Source organism: Pangasianodon hypophthalmus, chromosome 2 (genome assembly GCF_027358585.1).
Source record: "Pangasianodon hypophthalmus isolate fPanHyp1 chromosome 2, fPanHyp1.pri, whole genome shotgun sequence".
Taxonomy (NCBI): Eukaryota; Metazoa; Chordata; class Actinopteri; order Siluriformes; family Pangasiidae; genus Pangasianodon; species Pangasianodon hypophthalmus.
The window spans coordinates 31,499,485-31,517,226 of NC_069711.1; the positions used below are offsets into that span (position 1 = coordinate 31,499,485).

At 40.4% G+C, this 17,742-nt stretch overlaps 2 protein-coding genes across 6 annotated transcripts in view; one reads left to right on the top strand and one right to left on the bottom strand.

Annotated features, from left to right (window-relative positions):
- The window catches only part of kalrnb (kalirin RhoGEF kinase b), an 82,280-nt gene extending 80,426 nt beyond the window's left edge, over positions 1 to 1,854 (top strand). For all 4 annotated transcript variants that reach the window (XM_053229192.1, XM_034311712.2, XM_053229199.1 and 1 more), the window contains one exon: positions 443 to 1,854. In XM_053229192.1, coding sequence (XP_053085167.1) covers positions 443 to 661 — 219 coding nt within the window. In that variant the 3' untranslated portion in view covers positions 662 to 1,854. The remainder of the gene's footprint in view (positions 1 to 442) is intronic.
- On the bottom strand, positions 1,214 to 14,999 carry si:ch211-113j14.1 (sterol 26-hydroxylase, mitochondrial). Of its 2 annotated transcripts, XM_053229228.1 has the most exons (10): positions 14,478 to 14,999; positions 11,711 to 11,901; positions 11,320 to 11,519; positions 10,694 to 10,891; positions 10,344 to 10,507; positions 9,130 to 9,296; positions 4,501 to 4,582; positions 4,197 to 4,403; positions 3,854 to 4,018; positions 1,214 to 3,000 (listed from the first exon to the last, which is right to left on the bottom strand). In XM_053229228.1, exons 1-9 carry the CDS (start codon positions 14,718 to 14,720, stop codon positions 3,902 to 3,904), a joined length of 1,569 nt encoding a protein of 522 aa, XP_053085203.1. In that variant the 5' UTR covers positions 14,721 to 14,999; the 3' UTR covers positions 1,214 to 3,000; positions 3,854 to 3,901. The 2 variants fall into 2 exon arrangements, with proteins under 2 accessions (XP_053085203.1, XP_026788832.1); XM_026933031.3 differs by having other exon boundaries at positions 1,214 to 4,018.
- Between the last annotated feature and the right edge of the window lie 2,743 nt (positions 15,000 to 17,742).

A 17,742-nucleotide genomic window follows, 5' to 3' on the forward strand; every position in this document is an offset into this window, starting at 1 on the left:
AGTACAATAATTAAAATGGTACACAAGGAATGTAAAAGAAACGTGCCAGTAAACAGAAAGCAAATAATAAAGCTAGTTCAGTGTGTATGTGTATATGTAACGTGAAAAAAATTAACCAAATAGCAATTAATATAAAAGTATATAAAAAGCTAGTACTACGCTAAAGTAAAAAAAATGAATTGAAAAAAGCATTTAATTTCATAAGTACATAAATGTACATTGCAACAGTATAAAGTTAAAAAAAAGAGAAGTAACAGAAAAAAAAGAATCTAAAATAATATATAGAAAATATAAAATAATGGAAATGTAATAAAAGTAATTCATAAAATTAATGTACAAGTAATGTGCCAATAAAAGTGAGGTAAATATTAAAAGCTAGTTAAATGCTACAGTGAAAAATTTGTGTTCATATTATGTGTGTGTGTGTGTGTTTGACCTGCAGGACCTGGACGAAGCGGAGTGTAATGGCTTGTCGTCGGTGATGGTGACTCAGGACTACAACGCCGTGAAGGAGGACGAGATCTGCGTGGTGGTGGGTGAGAAGGTGCAAATCCTGGCCACCAATCAGCAGAACATGTGTCTGGTGTATCGACCTGCCAACAGCCAATCGCCTGCTGCGGAGGGCTGGGTGCCGGGACACGTGCTGTCCTCGACCCGGTAAAGCCACGCCCCCTTCCCTGCATCAAACTCTGGAATATAAAACCTCACGAACCAGCCAGCATTCAGCGTTCAGTTTGACAACAGTGGACCCTACACCAAGCCAGGACAGCACTGAGGACTCGTCAGTCAGAGTCCATCTGTCCCGCCTGTCCCGCCTGTCCCGCATCCTACTGCAGTACAGCTATGAACTGGAGATGCACGCTAAGTTAGACTTGGATGTGGCATCCCTACTGTTAATATGAGTCAATACAGACAAAAAAACAGAATTAATAAATTATATTAATAATAATAATATTAATAATGAAAAGATTGTCTTGTATAGAGAGGAAGTTGAAGTGAAATTGTTAGTGCATTAAGTGTGGATGTTTCTGAATGTTAGTGTTCGACGTTCTCTGTTGCTCTGGAATGTACTGTTCTCTTCAAACAGAACTCTCTCTCGCTCTCTCTCTCTCTCTCTCTTTCTCTCTCTCTCTCTCTCTCTCTCTTTTACTGTCTATGCCAAGTCATTTGCACACTGTGTACTATTATTTTGTTATTTTTTTTTTTTTAAGTCTTTCTCCTTTTTTTTTTTTTTTTTACAGAAAGTCTTCTCGTTATTATTTGCAGTTCATTTCCAAGGTAGAAAAAAAAAATAAAAATGAAAAACATTCTGCACTTTTTTCCAAGTTATCGCAAAGATGCCAAGTTGTGCAATACCACAATAGTCACGATGCTCATCATTGTACCTTTAATGTAACTAAGAATTTTAAATGTATTATTCTGTATCATTTGAAAGTTGTACATAATATTTTTGCCATGATAGAAAACAAACCAGAGGAGACAAAAAAAAAAACAAAAAAAAAACACATAGCTGCTTAGCCTAAAGGATCAGATAAATGAGGGTAGTCCGCACTGCCGCCTCAGTCTGACAGTTATTTTTTACATTCAGCATTCTTCAGATTTAGTACGTGAGAGTCATAGTTCATAGCAGGCCAGAAACGTTTACTGAAATTAAAGTTCATTAAATTCAGTGTTGTTGATGGAAAGATCTTTATAATTGTCAGTATCTGCTCTAGCAGTTTTGAGTGGCCTCATGATTGCAGCTTCTTCCTGCAGAACTTTATGTGTACATAAAAAAAATAAATCTAGCAGGTATTTCACTTATTAATCTCTGGAATGTGGTTCATAATAAAGCTGGCAATTTTTCATCTTGGACATTTTGGATTGCTTATTATTTATAAACAGCAGCAGGAGATTGATAGAGATCACGGGTATTCCAGCTACATAAAAGTCCTTGCTTACAAACCTCCGGATAAGCCACTAACATGACTGAATCATGACAACAGTTACCTATGATTAGTGGATAGTTAGAAAGAAAATTATATTACACTGGTTCTTCATCTTACCATTTTTGACTAGCGTCACTGATTCTGAACTGATGAGATGTCTACTTTGAATTGAAAGCAGAGAATAAACACGTACTTCTCTGTCCAATCATCTTTAAAGCTTTTTGTACCTCTCCCTTAGTGGTACACGAAGTTCATCACTTCTGGGAAAACTACACATTTTTTTGATGATTCCTCCTGTACTAATCTTGTGTTCATCCAATTAAATGCTCTCTAGAACATATATGTCCCGCCTCTACAGTAGCAGCCTGTTAGTAGCGAACATAGTTAATCAGTGCATTGTCTTTACATTGTCAATTAACTAGCAGGCTCTTAGCTACTAAATTGGTTACAAATACAGCAAGACATTTCCTGAGCCTTTTGTCGAAATTAACTTCTAGCATTTGGGATAAACCCATGATCGTTGCCTATGAACCTAAAACTAAACAGCAGCTGAGTCAGTGTGTATGCGAGTTTGTAAGCACAGCCATGCCACAATCTAAATCAGTCTAAATCACACCTTCCATGCATCTTAACATTAAAGAAACAAAGTTGAGTTCCTTGAGGTTTGATTTGATGATTTTTGCTATTTTATTATATTTTTTTCTTGCATACAAGTTACTGCACTGAATTATTGGATACAGTTTAAGTGCTGTGTAATATGTAAGGCATAAAAGACTTGGAGACGTGCTGTTAGGAAAATAATCAACAACATCCTAGTGTGATGAAGGGGAGCTACTGTTACCAGCCCAAAGTTGATTATTTTCCCATAACAGCATGTCTGGAAGTGTTTTATTCCTCTTATACCATAGCAATTTGTTAATGCAAAAAAAAAAATCTTAATTGTTTACTTTACTTCCATTTATGATTATGTTTAATGTTGTGGAACATCCATGAAACACATTCGCTCCTGTTATCACTTATGATATAGCGACTCTAAACAGCCGTTCCCTCACCAGCCTCACTTTTTTCCTCCCTTGAAGTTAATAAGACAAAAAAAAAAAACACAGCTTGGCATGTTACAGAGAAACCAGAAAATGCAAAGACATTTATTTAACATTCACGGAAGGAGTCTCAGTGCTTTGTACTGCAAAGTGTGAACTCCTCTGTCCTGAAGACTTTCCCATGCTGGAAATCTGTTATTAATCACTGACACTGGAGACTCCTTCTATAAATGTTAAATAAAGCCTTAAAGAAAACTTCACCATACCAACGATTCTATTTTTGTGGGGTTTTTTTGTTGTTTATTTTAATAACTGCCCATTTTTCTAATGTTTATTATTAGTCCTAGATTATGTAGGTCATCCACCATACAAGTACATGTAAGTTGTTACTATAGAAACGATAATGTATTACAACAAGCACATTAATATAAACTTGTGACCTGCAACCAGAACCAGAAAATGTTCAAGTTTCAGGGCAGAGTGCAAAGTTTATAATGCTTAACCATTGCGTAAAGGTCTGTATTTTGTAAGATAAAGATAATGATAATGATTAAAGATAAAGATGAAGATAATGATAATGAATGGTGGGCTTTAAGCAATAGCACAGGGCTTATTACATAAGTGCTGCAAGCAAGAAAACATGCAGGAATTTAAAAAAAAAAAATCATCTCTGAGAGACTTAATATCTACTGTGGCCATAAAAATCCTATAAGAATTATAACACATTTTAAAGAACATTTTAACCATGAGATATTGTTATTATATTAGTCCATTTTGCAGAGATCAAATTTTTTCGAGATTCATTTCTGATATGAGATGCCACTGGAATTATTATGTTCTGGGCCACTGCAGTTTCCTATTATACTTGAACCTTAGAAGACTTACAGATCTAAAAATTTGTCTTTCTTATTCTCTTGGTGAGCAGCGCCACCTTCAGGTCCGGGGTACAAAGCGCAGGTTTATAGGTTTGGAAGGAATGAGGAGAGTCCTTGTTTTGGGGTGAATGGCTGAGGCTCCATCCACAGGACGCACCTCATAGTGCTGCAGCAGCTGGTAGAGAGAGAAAAGGGGTAAAATGGTACTTCAGGATCGAACCACCAATCCTAAATCCTATGCATATCTTGATCATTAGACAATAATCAAATCCATACTGGCCGAAAGCCCAGACGGTACTCAGACAAGGGATCTAAGTTGTATAAGTTATATAAAAGACACATATATAACTCACCCTAGACAGAGCAAAGTACATCTCCAGTTCAGCCACCCGTTTCCCCACACAAGCCCGGACCCCAACTCCAAATGGGATGGAGCTGTAGGGGTGGTGTTGGGACTGTGATGGTCCTCCCCTCAGCCAGCGCTCCGGAATGAAACTTTCAGGATCTGGAAACTCGTTCTCATCGTGACTCACGGCATAGTGACACAGATGGAACTGTGTCTGAAAAGGAGGACAGTACTGGCATATGTAAGAGTTCCATTAAAGGACATAAGTGCTTTTGAAGTATATTATAAACTGAGCTTGTGTAAGGCTTTACCTGTTTTGGGAACAAGTAACCACCTACAACAACCTCATTTTCCATGGTGAGGCGTCCATTACCAGGCACAACAGGATACAATCTGCACAGACAGAGATAAACCAGTTCAACAATCCAACAGTTAGGCAAAAAAAGAGTCGACTCTTACTGATGAGCTGAGGCAAATAATCTGTAAAAAGCTGGAAAATCCATCATGCATTTAAGAGCAAAAAATATTGGTTCTTTGTGGTGATCTGACTGACTGAAAAGAGCCAGAATTCCTATCACTACAACTAACTGTTTGGGAATCAAAGGAATCTGCACTTTTAAGTGAGTCAGGTTTTTAGCTCAGCCTCAGTGAAGAGAGTCAGAATTCCCATCACTACAGTGAGCAGTCTGGAAACCGAAAGAGTCAGCTCTAACTGATGAGCTGAGCCAAGTGATCTGACTCACCAATAAGATTCGGAATTCCCATCACTATAATGAGTTGTTTGGGAATTGGCTCTTATTGGTGAGTTGAGCTAAATTTAGTTAGTTAGTTAGTTAGTTAGTTTTATTGTCCACAAAGTGGAAATTTGTCTTTGGCTTCACCATACAGTATAAACAAGGACATCAACACAACAATGTAAAAAAACAACAAAACAAAAACATAAGAAACAGTATAAAAGTCTAAAACTCAAGTATACATTATACTTCAACATATATATATATATATATATATATATATATATATATATATATATATATACATACATATATATATATATATATATATATATACACTATATTACCAAAAGTATTCGGTCACCCATCCAAATGATCAGAATCAGGTGTCCTAATCACTTGGCCTGGCCACAGGTGTATAAAATCAAGCACTTAGGCATGCAGACTGTTTTTACAAACATTTGTGAAAGAATGGGCCGCTCTCAGGAGCTCAGTGAATTCCAGCGTGGAACTGTCATAGGATGCCACCTGTGCAACAAATCCAGTCGTGAAATTTCCTCGCTCCTAAATATTCCACAGTCAACTGTCAGCTTTATCATAACAAAATGGAAGAGTTTGGGAACAACAGCAACTCAGCCACGAAGTGGTAGGCCACGTAAACTGACGGAGAGGGGTCAGCGGATGCTGAAGCGCATCGTGCAAAGAGGTCGTCGACTTTCTTCACAGTCAATTGCTACAGAGCTCCAAACTTCATGTGACCTTCAGATTAGCCCAAGTACAGTACGCAGAGAGCTTCATGGAATGGGTTTCCATGGCCGAGCAGCTGCATCCAAGCCACACATCACCAAGTGCAACGCAAAGCGTCGGATGCAGTGGTGTAAAGCACGCCGCCACTGGACTCTAGAGCAGTGGAGACGCGTTCTCTGGAGTGATGAATCACGCTTTTCCATCTGGCAATCTGATGGACGAGTCTGGGTTTGGAGGTTGCCAGGAGAACGGTACATTTCGGACTGCATTGTGCCGAGTGTGAAATTTGGTGGAGGAGGAATTATGGTGTGGGGTTGTTTTTCAGGAGTTGGGCTTGGCCCCTTAGTTCCAGTGAAAGGAACTTTGAATGCTTCAGGATACCAAAACATTTTGGACAATTCCATGCTCCCAACCTTGTGGGAACAGTTTGGAGCGGGCCCCTTCCTCTTCCAACATGACTGTGAACCAGTGCACAAAGCAAGGTCCATAAAGACATGGATGACAGAGTCTGGTGTGGATGAACTTGACTGGCCTGCACAGAGTCCTGACCTGAACCCGATAGAACACCTTTGGGATGAATTAGAGCGGAGACTGAGAGCCAGGCCTTCTCGACCAACATCAGTGTGTGACCTCACTAATGCGCTTTTGGAAGAATGGTCAAAAATTCCTATAAACACACTCCTCAACCTTGTGGACAGCCTTCCCAGAAGAGTTGAAGCTGTAATAGCTGCAAAAGGAGGACCGACATCATATTGAACCCTATGGGTTAGGAATGTGATGGCACTGAAGTTCGTATGTGAGTCAAGGCAGGTGACCGAATACTTTTGGTAATATAGTGTATATATATATATATATATACTCATATACCCACATTTACGAGAATTTAATATTCTAACAGCAGTTGGCACAAATGACATCTGAAAAACGTGAATGATCTAAACCCCTGAACAACACAACCACAAAACACAGAGTTTTCACTTGGTATTATTACTTATTCTCAACCCAGATGCCTCACACACACACACACACGTCACCATGCACAATTTATATCCTAAAGAACTAAAGTCACCTTTTTTGCTAACCAAGAAAGGTCAACACAGGTTTTTTTTTTTTTTTTTGGATCATCTGCTGCATTCTGCTTTCCTTGAGTGGTGTGCTGACATTGTTAAACAGCTCCCCTTGCTGGTCATATATTTAATGTCCACCTTTTGCCATGCAATAAACTAAATATTTCCTGTCTAAAGCTATAAAAAGCGTAATACTGAGAGCATGAGTTACCTGTGACCAGAATGGACATCTTCGCAATAAGCAAACAAGGTTCATATGATGTCAGAGAATAATAATCTTCATTTATATAGCACTCTTCATACATAAAGAGGTTCAAAGAGCTTTACAACGTGAGTACGTGCATGCTGGTTACACTCGCGTCTGCATGCACTATCTAGAAATTAATTATCTCCAGATTATACAGTCAAGGGTTTATGTTGCATAATAGATTTTCCTGACCATGATGCCGTATTTGTATCATCCTTAAAATGTATTTAATTACATAACATATTCACTATATGGCCAAAAGTATGTGGACACCCCTCCTAATTTCTGAATTCAGGTGTTTCAGCCACACCAACTGCTAACAGGTGCATAAAATCAAGCCACGCAGTCTCACCAGACAAACAGTGGCAGAAGACTGGGTCGTACTGAAGAGCTCAGTGAGTTGCCGCCTTTGCCACAAGTCAGTTTGTGAAATTTCTGCTATCACTGTGAAATGGAAGCATCTAGAAGCAACAACAGCTCAGCCATGAAGAGATAGACCACGCAAACTCACAGAGTGGAGCCACAGAGTGCTGAAAAATAAGCCTATCCTCTGTTGCATCACTCACTGCACAGCTCCAAACTGGCTCTGGAAGCAGCAGCAACACAAGAACCGTACGTCAGGAGCTTCATGAAATGGCTGAGCGACTGCACACAAGCCTAGGATCACTATGCGCAACGCCAAATGGTGGCTGGAGTGGTGTAAAGCACGTCACCACTGGATTCTATAGCTGCAGAAACGTGTTCTCTGGGGACATGAATCACACTTCCTGAATCTGGGTTTGGCAGATGCCGGAGAGCGCGATCTACCAGAATGCAGAATGCCAAAAGTAAAGATTAGTGGAGGAGGGATAATGGTCTGAGGCTGTTTCTCAGGGTGCAGTGAAGGGTCATGTCAATGCTACAGCCAATGATTGCACTTTTTCATTTATTAAAGACTGACAAAGATCTTACTTTTAATTTGTTTGGATTAGTGGTGTGGAATGTCCATAAAAACAAGTTAGTTCATTTTATTATCCCTCTCCAGCCTCTTTTTTCCCCCCTTTCTCTTAAAACAAAACGTAAAACAAAAAGAATTACAGCTTGTCATGTTCCTGAGAAACAGGAAAGTGCAAACCCCTCTGCTCTGAAGACTTTCCCATGGCAGAAAACGTACTGTTACAAAGCACTGACATGCTCGATATGCAAATACATGGAGCATTGAATGAATGGGTACAAACACACATTCCCACAGACACACTCCCAGATCGTGTAGAAAGCCTTCCCCGAAGAGTGGAGGCTGTTGTAGCTGCAAAAAGGGGGCAAATCCACATTAATGCCCATGGTTTTGGAATGGGATATCCAACAAGCTCGTATGGGTGTGATGGTCAGGTGTCCACATACTTTTGGCCATATAGTGTACACTGCATTCTGTAATCTGATGAATGCATGGCAGGAAAAATGAATAAGTGACAAGTTAAACTCCTCCGCGAAACACATTAAATATATATAGATTAAAATATTCGTGAAGGGTCTAGCGATTGTGGTGCTAATTTGTTGGGTGGAGGTGTATTTCCATTATTTCTGTGAGAAGTCTGCGGTTGTGTGTCATGTCACAGGGGAACATTGATCTTGCTGACACAGTTAAAATGGCATTTAATGTTAGAAAAAAATTACAGCAGTCTCAAACATAACAGCTATGAGTCAGGTTTCACTTTTAGCTCATGTCGCAAGCCTGGGAGGTAGGTACACCCCTTCCTCCATCAATATTTAAATATATAATACTTCCTAGTTCTGGTTCCTATTTCTCATTGTAAGTAGTAGTTTGTCTTTCATTTCTGCCTATCTTTTTGGACCCTGTACATGGATTTACCTCTGACATCTATAACTGCATGTGTTTTGAACTCAATTCTGACCATGACTCAGGATAAGGCTCAATAAAGCGGCATGGCAAGGACAGATGTACAGATAATGAACGCAACAGAAATTTATTTCTGACGCATGTGGAAACGGACTTATCAGTGCTGCAGCATTACTGTATACCTGTATTCCTGTGTGTCGTTACTGTAAGCAGCATGACCTTGAATTAAATAACTACTGCACCTTGAACTTTGACTGAATCCGGTGTTAATTGCCCTTATTCCCTGAATCAATCATGTTCTTGTGTACCTGAGTGTTTCCTTGATAACAGCTTTAAGGTATGGCATTCTGCTCAAGTCTTCTGTGGTAGGCAGCCGCCTGTCTGGACACACAGACACCACCTCCTGATAGAGACGATTCTGCACGTCTGGATCACGGGCGAGGTGATACAAAGTCCAGGACATGGTGTTAGACGTCTGAGAGGAGGAGAGAATTCATTTAACACACTTGCAGTGTGTAGAACAGCTTTCTTTCCAAAATCCAAAAACACATGATCAACAATTTGATATATTAAGTAACAAATAAAACACTTGGGGGAATGCTGTTATAGGAAAATATTCAACGACAGGGTAGTGTGATGCAGCCTGACGTGCATCGGAGTTACAGTTACCACCCCCAAGTTGATTGTTTTCCAATAAAAGCACAACCAAAAATGTATTATTCGTCTTATATCATAGCAATTTGACAATAATTACAATCTTATGACGTGTACTTTTTATTCATTTAATGGTGTGGAAGTTAGCTCACTCATGTTATGTTTTTCCATCATCAGCCTCTGTTTTTTTTTTCCCTCTCTCCTGACGTTAATCAGACAAAAAAATGCAGCTTGGCATGTTACAGAAAAACCAGAAGTTGCAAAGATGTTTATTTAACAGTTATTGGAGGAGTCTCCAGTGGGAGGAGTCTCCAGTGGGAGGAGTCTCCAGTGTCAGTGCTTTGTAACAGTATGTTTTCTGCCACGGGAAAGTCTTCAGAACAGAGAAGTTTGCACTTTCCTATTTCTCAGGAACATGACAAGCTGTAGTTCTTTTTGTCTTACTGATTTTAAGAGAAAGGAAAAAAAAGAGGCTGGAGAGGGATAATAAAATGAACTAACTTGTTTTTATGGACATTCCACACCATTAATCTGAACAAATAAAAAGTAAGATCTTTGTCAGTCTTTAATAAATAAAAAAGTGCAATCATTGGCAAATCACTGTGGTATAAGAGGAATAAAACATTTTAAAAACACAACGCTTCACATCGGGTTGAATCACACCACCCTGTCGTTGATCATTTTCCTATAACAGCATGCCCCCAAGTGTTTTATTCCTTATGTTAGTGCAGGTTGGGACAGAGGGGAAAAAAAAAGCAAATTTTCTTTTTTCCTCTGTTTCGGCCTTGATCTGAACACGTGAGTAATAGCGTGTGAGAACGTCAGTAACATCACTGAATAAACACCACCCACAAGGACACACACTCACCGTGTCAACTCCCCCAAGCAACAGCTCAGAGATGGTGACATAAACCTCTGCCAGGGAGAGTTTGCTGCTTGATAACAGGTAGGTAAGGTACATGCCTTCCAGCTTCTCTCCCCGCTGCACCTTCTCCTCTATCTGCTTCACCTTCCTGTCAATCAAAGTCCGCGCTGAAGGCCAGCACATTGAGACGACATGTTAAAGCTTACCCCGTGTTACTTCGTAGCAGGTTTTAATTCCTGCATATTGATAAATGTCTCTTAGCAAAGAAGTCCTTGCTTGCAGCCAGATCAAATAAATACATGTACAAATACACACAAAGCCCTCACTCTGCTCAGAGAGGTCATCCAGCATACCTACGTCATAGAGATCATCCCAGGCCAGGATGAACTGCTTCCAGAAAGGAAGTATCTTCCGAGTCCATTGAGGAAAAAACAGCACAGTCTCAGACAGAGTTAGCATGTTATTAGCTGCCGCAATGAAGCGAAGTGTTTCTGTCGGAATTTCCTCCTGAAGACAGCCCAAGCGTGTTTCAAACAGGATCGAAGAAATGCCTACAGAGAAAGAGCTGCAGTAAGACTAGACAGAGAGCTACATTTAATTCCAGAACTATTGGCACCCTTCAGGACAATGAGCAAATTTAATGTAGGAAATAAAGTGATGTTTTGAGCTAAACTATATAGAGACAATATATATATATATATATATATAATATTTAATATATCTTTCTCTTATAGATATTGCACCCCCAATCATTGATTATTTTCCCATATCTGCATGTCCTGTCATGTTTTATTCTTTAGTTATTATTATAATATGAAGCCTTTAACTAAGGAAAAACAATGTAGACAGTGTAGACTGAAGAATATTGAGTTTTCACAAAACTCTATACTGAATTTTAAGGTCCTGAGATTTGATCACATTTACTTTCTGAATTTTACTATTAAATAAAGGAAACCTTGACTCCAGTTCAATCTCTGACCTTCAAAGCCGAACTTGTAGAGTTCAGAAGCGAGGTCATAGACAGTGCTCTTGTCCTGGCTGCGCAAGCGCAGTCGCTCCACTCTCTGCAGCAGATCTGACACCACATCATGGATGACCGGTGCATATGCAACTGTCTCTTGCAGCTTCAGCATTTTTGGATTCAGGGCACTACGCATTCGGTACCACTCCTCACCCATCCTGTTGGGAACAGAAGGTGTGTTCTGACAAACAATACTCGAGAATAGATTTGAAATGAAAGAAACATAAAAATCCACTCTAACCAGTTAGAACATAACTTGAGCTAAATCTCAAGGCGAGCTAAAATATACACATCTTCTTTATTAAAGAATGATTATGTATCTTTGGACTGAGTGCTGAAAGAGACTCACCCGACATGGAGCCCATAAGCCTGACCCCTCATATCTCGGTACTCTTTCCAGTGTGGAAGCACAGTGCGCATTGGGTACCGACCCTCCTGACGGGTCACCTGGGAAATGAACTCTGCTGTCGCCACGTTCACAATGTCAAACGGCCCGAACCGTGAGCGCCAGATTGGCCCGTACAGGCGCTTGTGCTCCACCTGTAACAAAAGTGTTCATCCAAATATTAAATCAGTGAAAATGGCTCTGCAATGGAACTTTTGGCTGGATACTTCCACTTTAAATAAGTACGAATTTGACACACTATCTATACTTCCATTTGAGTGTAATTTTTAAGTACTATTTATTTAAGTATTTAAGTACTGTTTATTCCACTTCCTTAAAAACACCATCACTGAAATATGCAGACTACCAGTATTTGAAAAATGCAAAACATGGGCTCAGAGTGATATCAGATTGTATCTGTCAGCACCCTGTACCCTCATGTACCATTATCATCACATTCTGTTGGCTTCCTGCAGCTGACTGCATCAAGTTCAAGTCTTTCTGGTTGCAGAGTAGAAACTGCTCAGGGCCTGTCTACCATTCCTTTCACCATGATCTCCATGCTGCTATTTTTCTTTTTCAAATTCTGTTCACTTTTTTGTTTCCTTAGTGGATCTATTTTTGTCTTTCACACCATTCTGTGTAAACTCTAGAGTCTGTTGTGGGTGAAATTCCCAGGAGATCAGCAGTTTATGAAATACTCAAACCAGCCCATCTGCACCAACATCCATGCCACAATCAAAGTCACGGAGATCACACTTTTTCTTCATTCAGATGTTTGATGTGAACAGTAACTGAAGCTCTTGACCTGTATCTGCATGATTTTATGCATTGTGCTGCTGCCACATGATTGGCTGATTGGATAACTGCATGAATATGCAGGTGTACAGGTGTTCCTAATAAAGTGGATGGTGAGTGTATGTTTTACAGTTGTTTACTGTAAATTTTAGGGTAGTTTATTGGCAACCCAGATACTGTAAAATTGACAGTAACATTTAAAAGTCTCCATACAGAGTGGAAATTAACACTGACACAATGTCACAAAATATCAGATAGCCTGTAAGAATGTAAGATGGCAATTGACTTTAACAGGAACCATGGCAAGGACATCACACACGACACTCTTGCCAGACTGGGAGCCAAAGTTTTGAGAGACGACTCCGTCTGTGTTTACAAAGAAATGGCAATCATGTAGAGGATCTTTTGTAAATAAAGTTACATTCCGTTAATTTTGTAAATAAGGGTTAATTTCCCCTATGTATGGGGACTTTTGGGACACCCTGTAGAGGTAGTAGTAGTAAAAGTGTTAGTAGTAGCAGCAGTAATAACAGTAGCAGTAGTAATAGTTTTAGTAGTAGCAGTGTTAGTAGTGACAGTAGTAGTAATAGTCTTAGTAGAAGCAGCTGCAGTAAGAACAGGAGTAGTAAGAGAAATAGTGTTAGTAATAGCAGCAGTAGTAGTAGTAGTAACAGTCGCAGTAGTAGTAATAGTGTTAGTAGAAGCAGCAGCAGCAGCAGCAGCAGTAGTAAGAACAGCAGTCGTGGCCTAATGGATAGAGAGTCGGACTTGCAACCCGAAGGTGAATCTGAAGGTTGTGGGTTCGAGTCTTGGGTCCGGCAGGGATTATAGGGATTGTAGGGATCAGTCAATACCACGACTGAGGTGAGACCCCTGAGCAAGGCACCGAACCCCCAACTGCTCCCCAGGCGCCGCAGCAAAAAAGGTCGCAGTGTGCACTTAGATGGGTTAAATTCCGAGTATGGGTCACCATACTTGGCCACAAGTCACTTCACTAACACTAGCAGTAGTAGTAATAGTGTTAGTAGCAGTAGTAAAAGTGTTAGTAGTAGCAGCAGCAGTAATAACAGCAGAAGTAGGAGTAACAGTGTTAGCAGCAGCAGTAGTAATAACAGCAGGAGTAATAGTGTTAGTAGCAGTAGTAGTAATAGCAGTAATAGTGTTAGTAGTAGCAGCAGTAGTAGTAGTAGTAATAACAGCAGAAGTAGGAGTAATAGTGTAAGTAGCAACAGCAGTAGTAATAACAGCAGAAGTAGGAGTAATAGTGTTAGTAGTAGTAGCAGTAGTAATAACAGTAACAGTAGTAGTAAAAGTGTTAGTAATAACAGCAGAAGTAGGAGTAATAGTGTTAGTAGCAGCAGGAGTAGTAGTAGTACTAACAGTAGCAGTAATAACAGCAGAAGTAGGAGCAATAGTGTTAGTAGCAGCATCAGTAGTAGTAATAACAGCAGAAGTAGGAGTAATAGTGTTAGTAGCAGCAGCAGTAGCAGTAATAACAGCAGAAGTAGGAGTAATAGTGTTAGTAGCAGCATCAGTAGTAGTAATAACAGCAGAAGTAGGAGTAATAGTGTTAGTAGCAGCAGCAGTAGTCGTAATAGTGTTAGTAGCAGCATCAGTAGTAGTAATAACAGCAGAAGTAGGAGTAATAGTGTTAGTAGCAGCAGCAGTAGTAGTAATAACAGCAGAAGTAGGAGTAATAGTGTTAGTAGCAGCAGCAGTAGTAGTAATAACAGCAGAAGTAGGAGTAATAGTGTTAGTAGCAGCAGCAGTAGTAGTAATAACAGCAGAAGTAGAAGTAACAGTGTTAGTAGTAATAACGGTAGCAGTAATAACAGCAGAAGTAGGAGTAATAGTGTTAGTAGCAGCAGCAGCAGCAGTAATAACAGTAGCAGTAGCAGTAATAACAGCAGAAGTAGGAGCAGGAGTTTCCAACCTGTAAAGCATGACTTTTATCCGCATATCCTTTCACGAACAGCCAGTAAGCCGTGGTGGAGAGACTGGGACCAGGCAGGTCATCTATGCTCTTTAATTTCCCGGGGAAAGCCGCAGCAGACTGGGGGCTCAGGTCTCCGGCGTGTGACTTGACACTGCGCGCTAGCAGCTCCTGACCCGAGGGGATTTTGCGGCCGTGTCTCGCTGCCACGCTGAGCGGTCTGAAAGCGCTACAGACCGTCATGATGCACGCGCACAGTCGCTGGAATCACAGACGTCTCGCTCAAAGACAGTCTCGCGCATAATTCTGGAGAGACGCGGGTGTGTCCTGCTGGAAGCCACGCCCACCATCAAACTGTTTATTTATTTGTAACAAAGTTTACTGATTCTTTTCAGCAAGAGGTTTGTGTGCGCTCTTTAACAGTTAAAGTTCAGCGATCACTTTAAATCTCGAGCTGATTCTTGGAGAAGCACGTTTTAATATTCAAGCGTTACAGGTTCAGGTGCTGCTGACTCTTCACTCCGGTTCACTCCATTTCAGGCCATACATTTTAGTACGTGCAATATCACCCAGTGCTTCAATACCCCCCGGCCCCCATCGCCAAGGATTCCTGCGCATGCGCACTCCAATGTGCGTGTAAAATCATTCTTCAAACATGTTTTTGATGAAGGCATTTTTGATCAGAAGAAGCAGAAGCAGTCTTTGTCACACAGACATTACAGCAGAGTGAAATTCTTTTCTTTGCATATCCCATCGCATGGTCAGCCATGATACAGCGCCCCTGGAGCAGAGAGGGTTAAGGGCCTTGCTCAAGAGCCCAACAGTGGCAGTTTGGCAGTGCTGGGGCTTGAACCCCTGACTTTCTGATCAGGAACCCAGAACCACCACCACCCCCAATACATGCACTATTCTTTTACCAAGACCTGTGAATACAGAATACATGCTACAGTACAGTACAGTGTGATAAGCTAGGGCAAATCATCAGAGCCAGAGGCTGTATGTGTGTTAACTCTTTAAGGCAGGGATAGGGTTTTTTTTTTTCTTCTAGAGACCACATGGCCCGCTCAGTTTGAAGTTTCCGTAATTGATCCAGTTGATCAGCTACCTGTTAAACCATTAAAGAGCTGGGCCAGGTGTGTTGAGGGTAGGCTTGCACGAGATATTGAAAGTTTGATACTTTTTCAATACTGCAACAAGATGATACACGATTATCATGTCCGATAAACAACAAAATGTTGATTAAACAGTTACGTATTTTGCATATAAATGATGAGATGAATCAAACTGCAGATTAAGAGCACTAGTATTGCCACTGGTTTATTGCCACAGAAACAATATTGTGTTTTCAGTGATCTTCTGATTAGATTGTATATTAAAGGCTATCTGTTTCTTCGTCTGATTGTGAAAGCAGACATAAAGCATAGAAGATAAGTCTGAGTCTTTTTTTCTGTTGATTTCCACATTCTCTTGTTTCTGTTTTCCAGTCTTTCTGGTTCTGACCTCCACCTGTTTTTTTGGATTGATGATCATGGATATGCCTCGCTTATTTCTTTATTTTGCCTGCCTGTTTTATTACCCCCGCTATGAATTCTGACAAAGATATTTGGACTGCACTCAATAAAAGATCTTACGTGACCACCTCCTGCTTCTTCACCGCCATCCTGCATGTTACAGTAACTGCTAAAACATGTTTGTGCATATTTTTTGAAGAGAACTTGCCCCAAGTCCTGGTTGGTCAGTCGTGCGCAGAACTTTTAAACAAAACCGTAGTTTATATTCATAACAAGGAAGAAATTATAGTTTAGTGCTAACACATTGAATCTTGGGTGTTCAATAACTTCAGTAAGTGTTTTTTTATTCATTTTCATTCATTCATTCATTCATTCATTCATTCTATCCTTCATTGATGCCTACCAATTCATTTTGGCATTAAGAATTGCGATACCACACCTAGGTTTGATATGATAACAACTGAAGGACATTATCATAAAATCAGCATTCAAATTATTCCATCTATGTAACAGTACTATGCAAAGCTATAGATGCAAAATGCGAATTTCTATTGTTAATTTTAATTTTTCACAGAAAGGCAGCATGATGGTGCAGTGGGTAACGTTGTTGCCTCACCACTCCAGGGTTCTGGGTTGATCCTGAGCTCAGGTTACCGTCTGTTCAGCAAGCAGGTGGACTGGCTACACTAGATTGGCCCTGGGTATGAATGAGTGTGTGGACAAGGTTAATAAAGACGAATTAATTATTTACAGGAAGAACAATAACACACAAAAGAATCAGACCAAATAAACTGAACAACACAAACCTCTGTAAACTGATACAACTTACTCCAAGTTCCAATTTCAAGCACAAAAACTTTAATGGCTTTTCTACCACTATGTTAGTTGATCCTTTTAATTACTAATGTCTTATTTATACATGAATAGTAACAGTAATTAATATTACTATACATGATATAGCAATACTATACTAATACTGTACATGATTTTATGTATCTGTTGGTAAGACATCGATCAGCCATAACATTAAAATGACCTGCCTAATATTATGTAGGTCCCTCTTGTGCTGCCAAAACAGCTCTGATCCGTTGAGGCATGAACTCCACAAGACCTCTGAAGGTGTGCTGTGGTATCTGGCACCAAGACGTTAACAGCAGATCCTTTAAGTCCTGTAAGTTGTGAGGTCGGGCCTCCATGGATCAGACTTGTTTGTCCCACAGATGCTCGACTGAATTGAGATTTGGGGAACTTAAAGGCCATGACAACACCTTGAACTCTTTGTCATGTTCCTCAAACCATTCCTGAACAATGTTTGCAGTGTGGCAGGGCGCATTATCCTGCTGAAAGATGCCACTGCCACTAGGGAATACCGTTGCCATGAAGGGTGTACTTGGTCTGCAACAATGTTTAGGCAGGTGGTACGTGTCAAAGTAACATCTACATGAATGCCAGGACCCAAGGTTTCCCAGCAGAACATTGCCCAGAGCATCACACTGCCTCCGCCAGCCTGCCTTCTTGCCATAGGGCATCCTTGTGCCTTCTCTTCCCCAGGTAAGCGACACACACACACACACACACACACAGCCGTCCACATGATGTAAAAGAAAACGTGATTCACCAGACCATGCCACCTACTTCCACTGATCCATGGTCCAGTTCTGATGTTCATGTGCCCATTGTAGACACTTTCGTCGGTGGACAGGGGTCAGCATGGTCACTCTGACCGGTCTGCAGCTACGCAGCTCCATACGCAG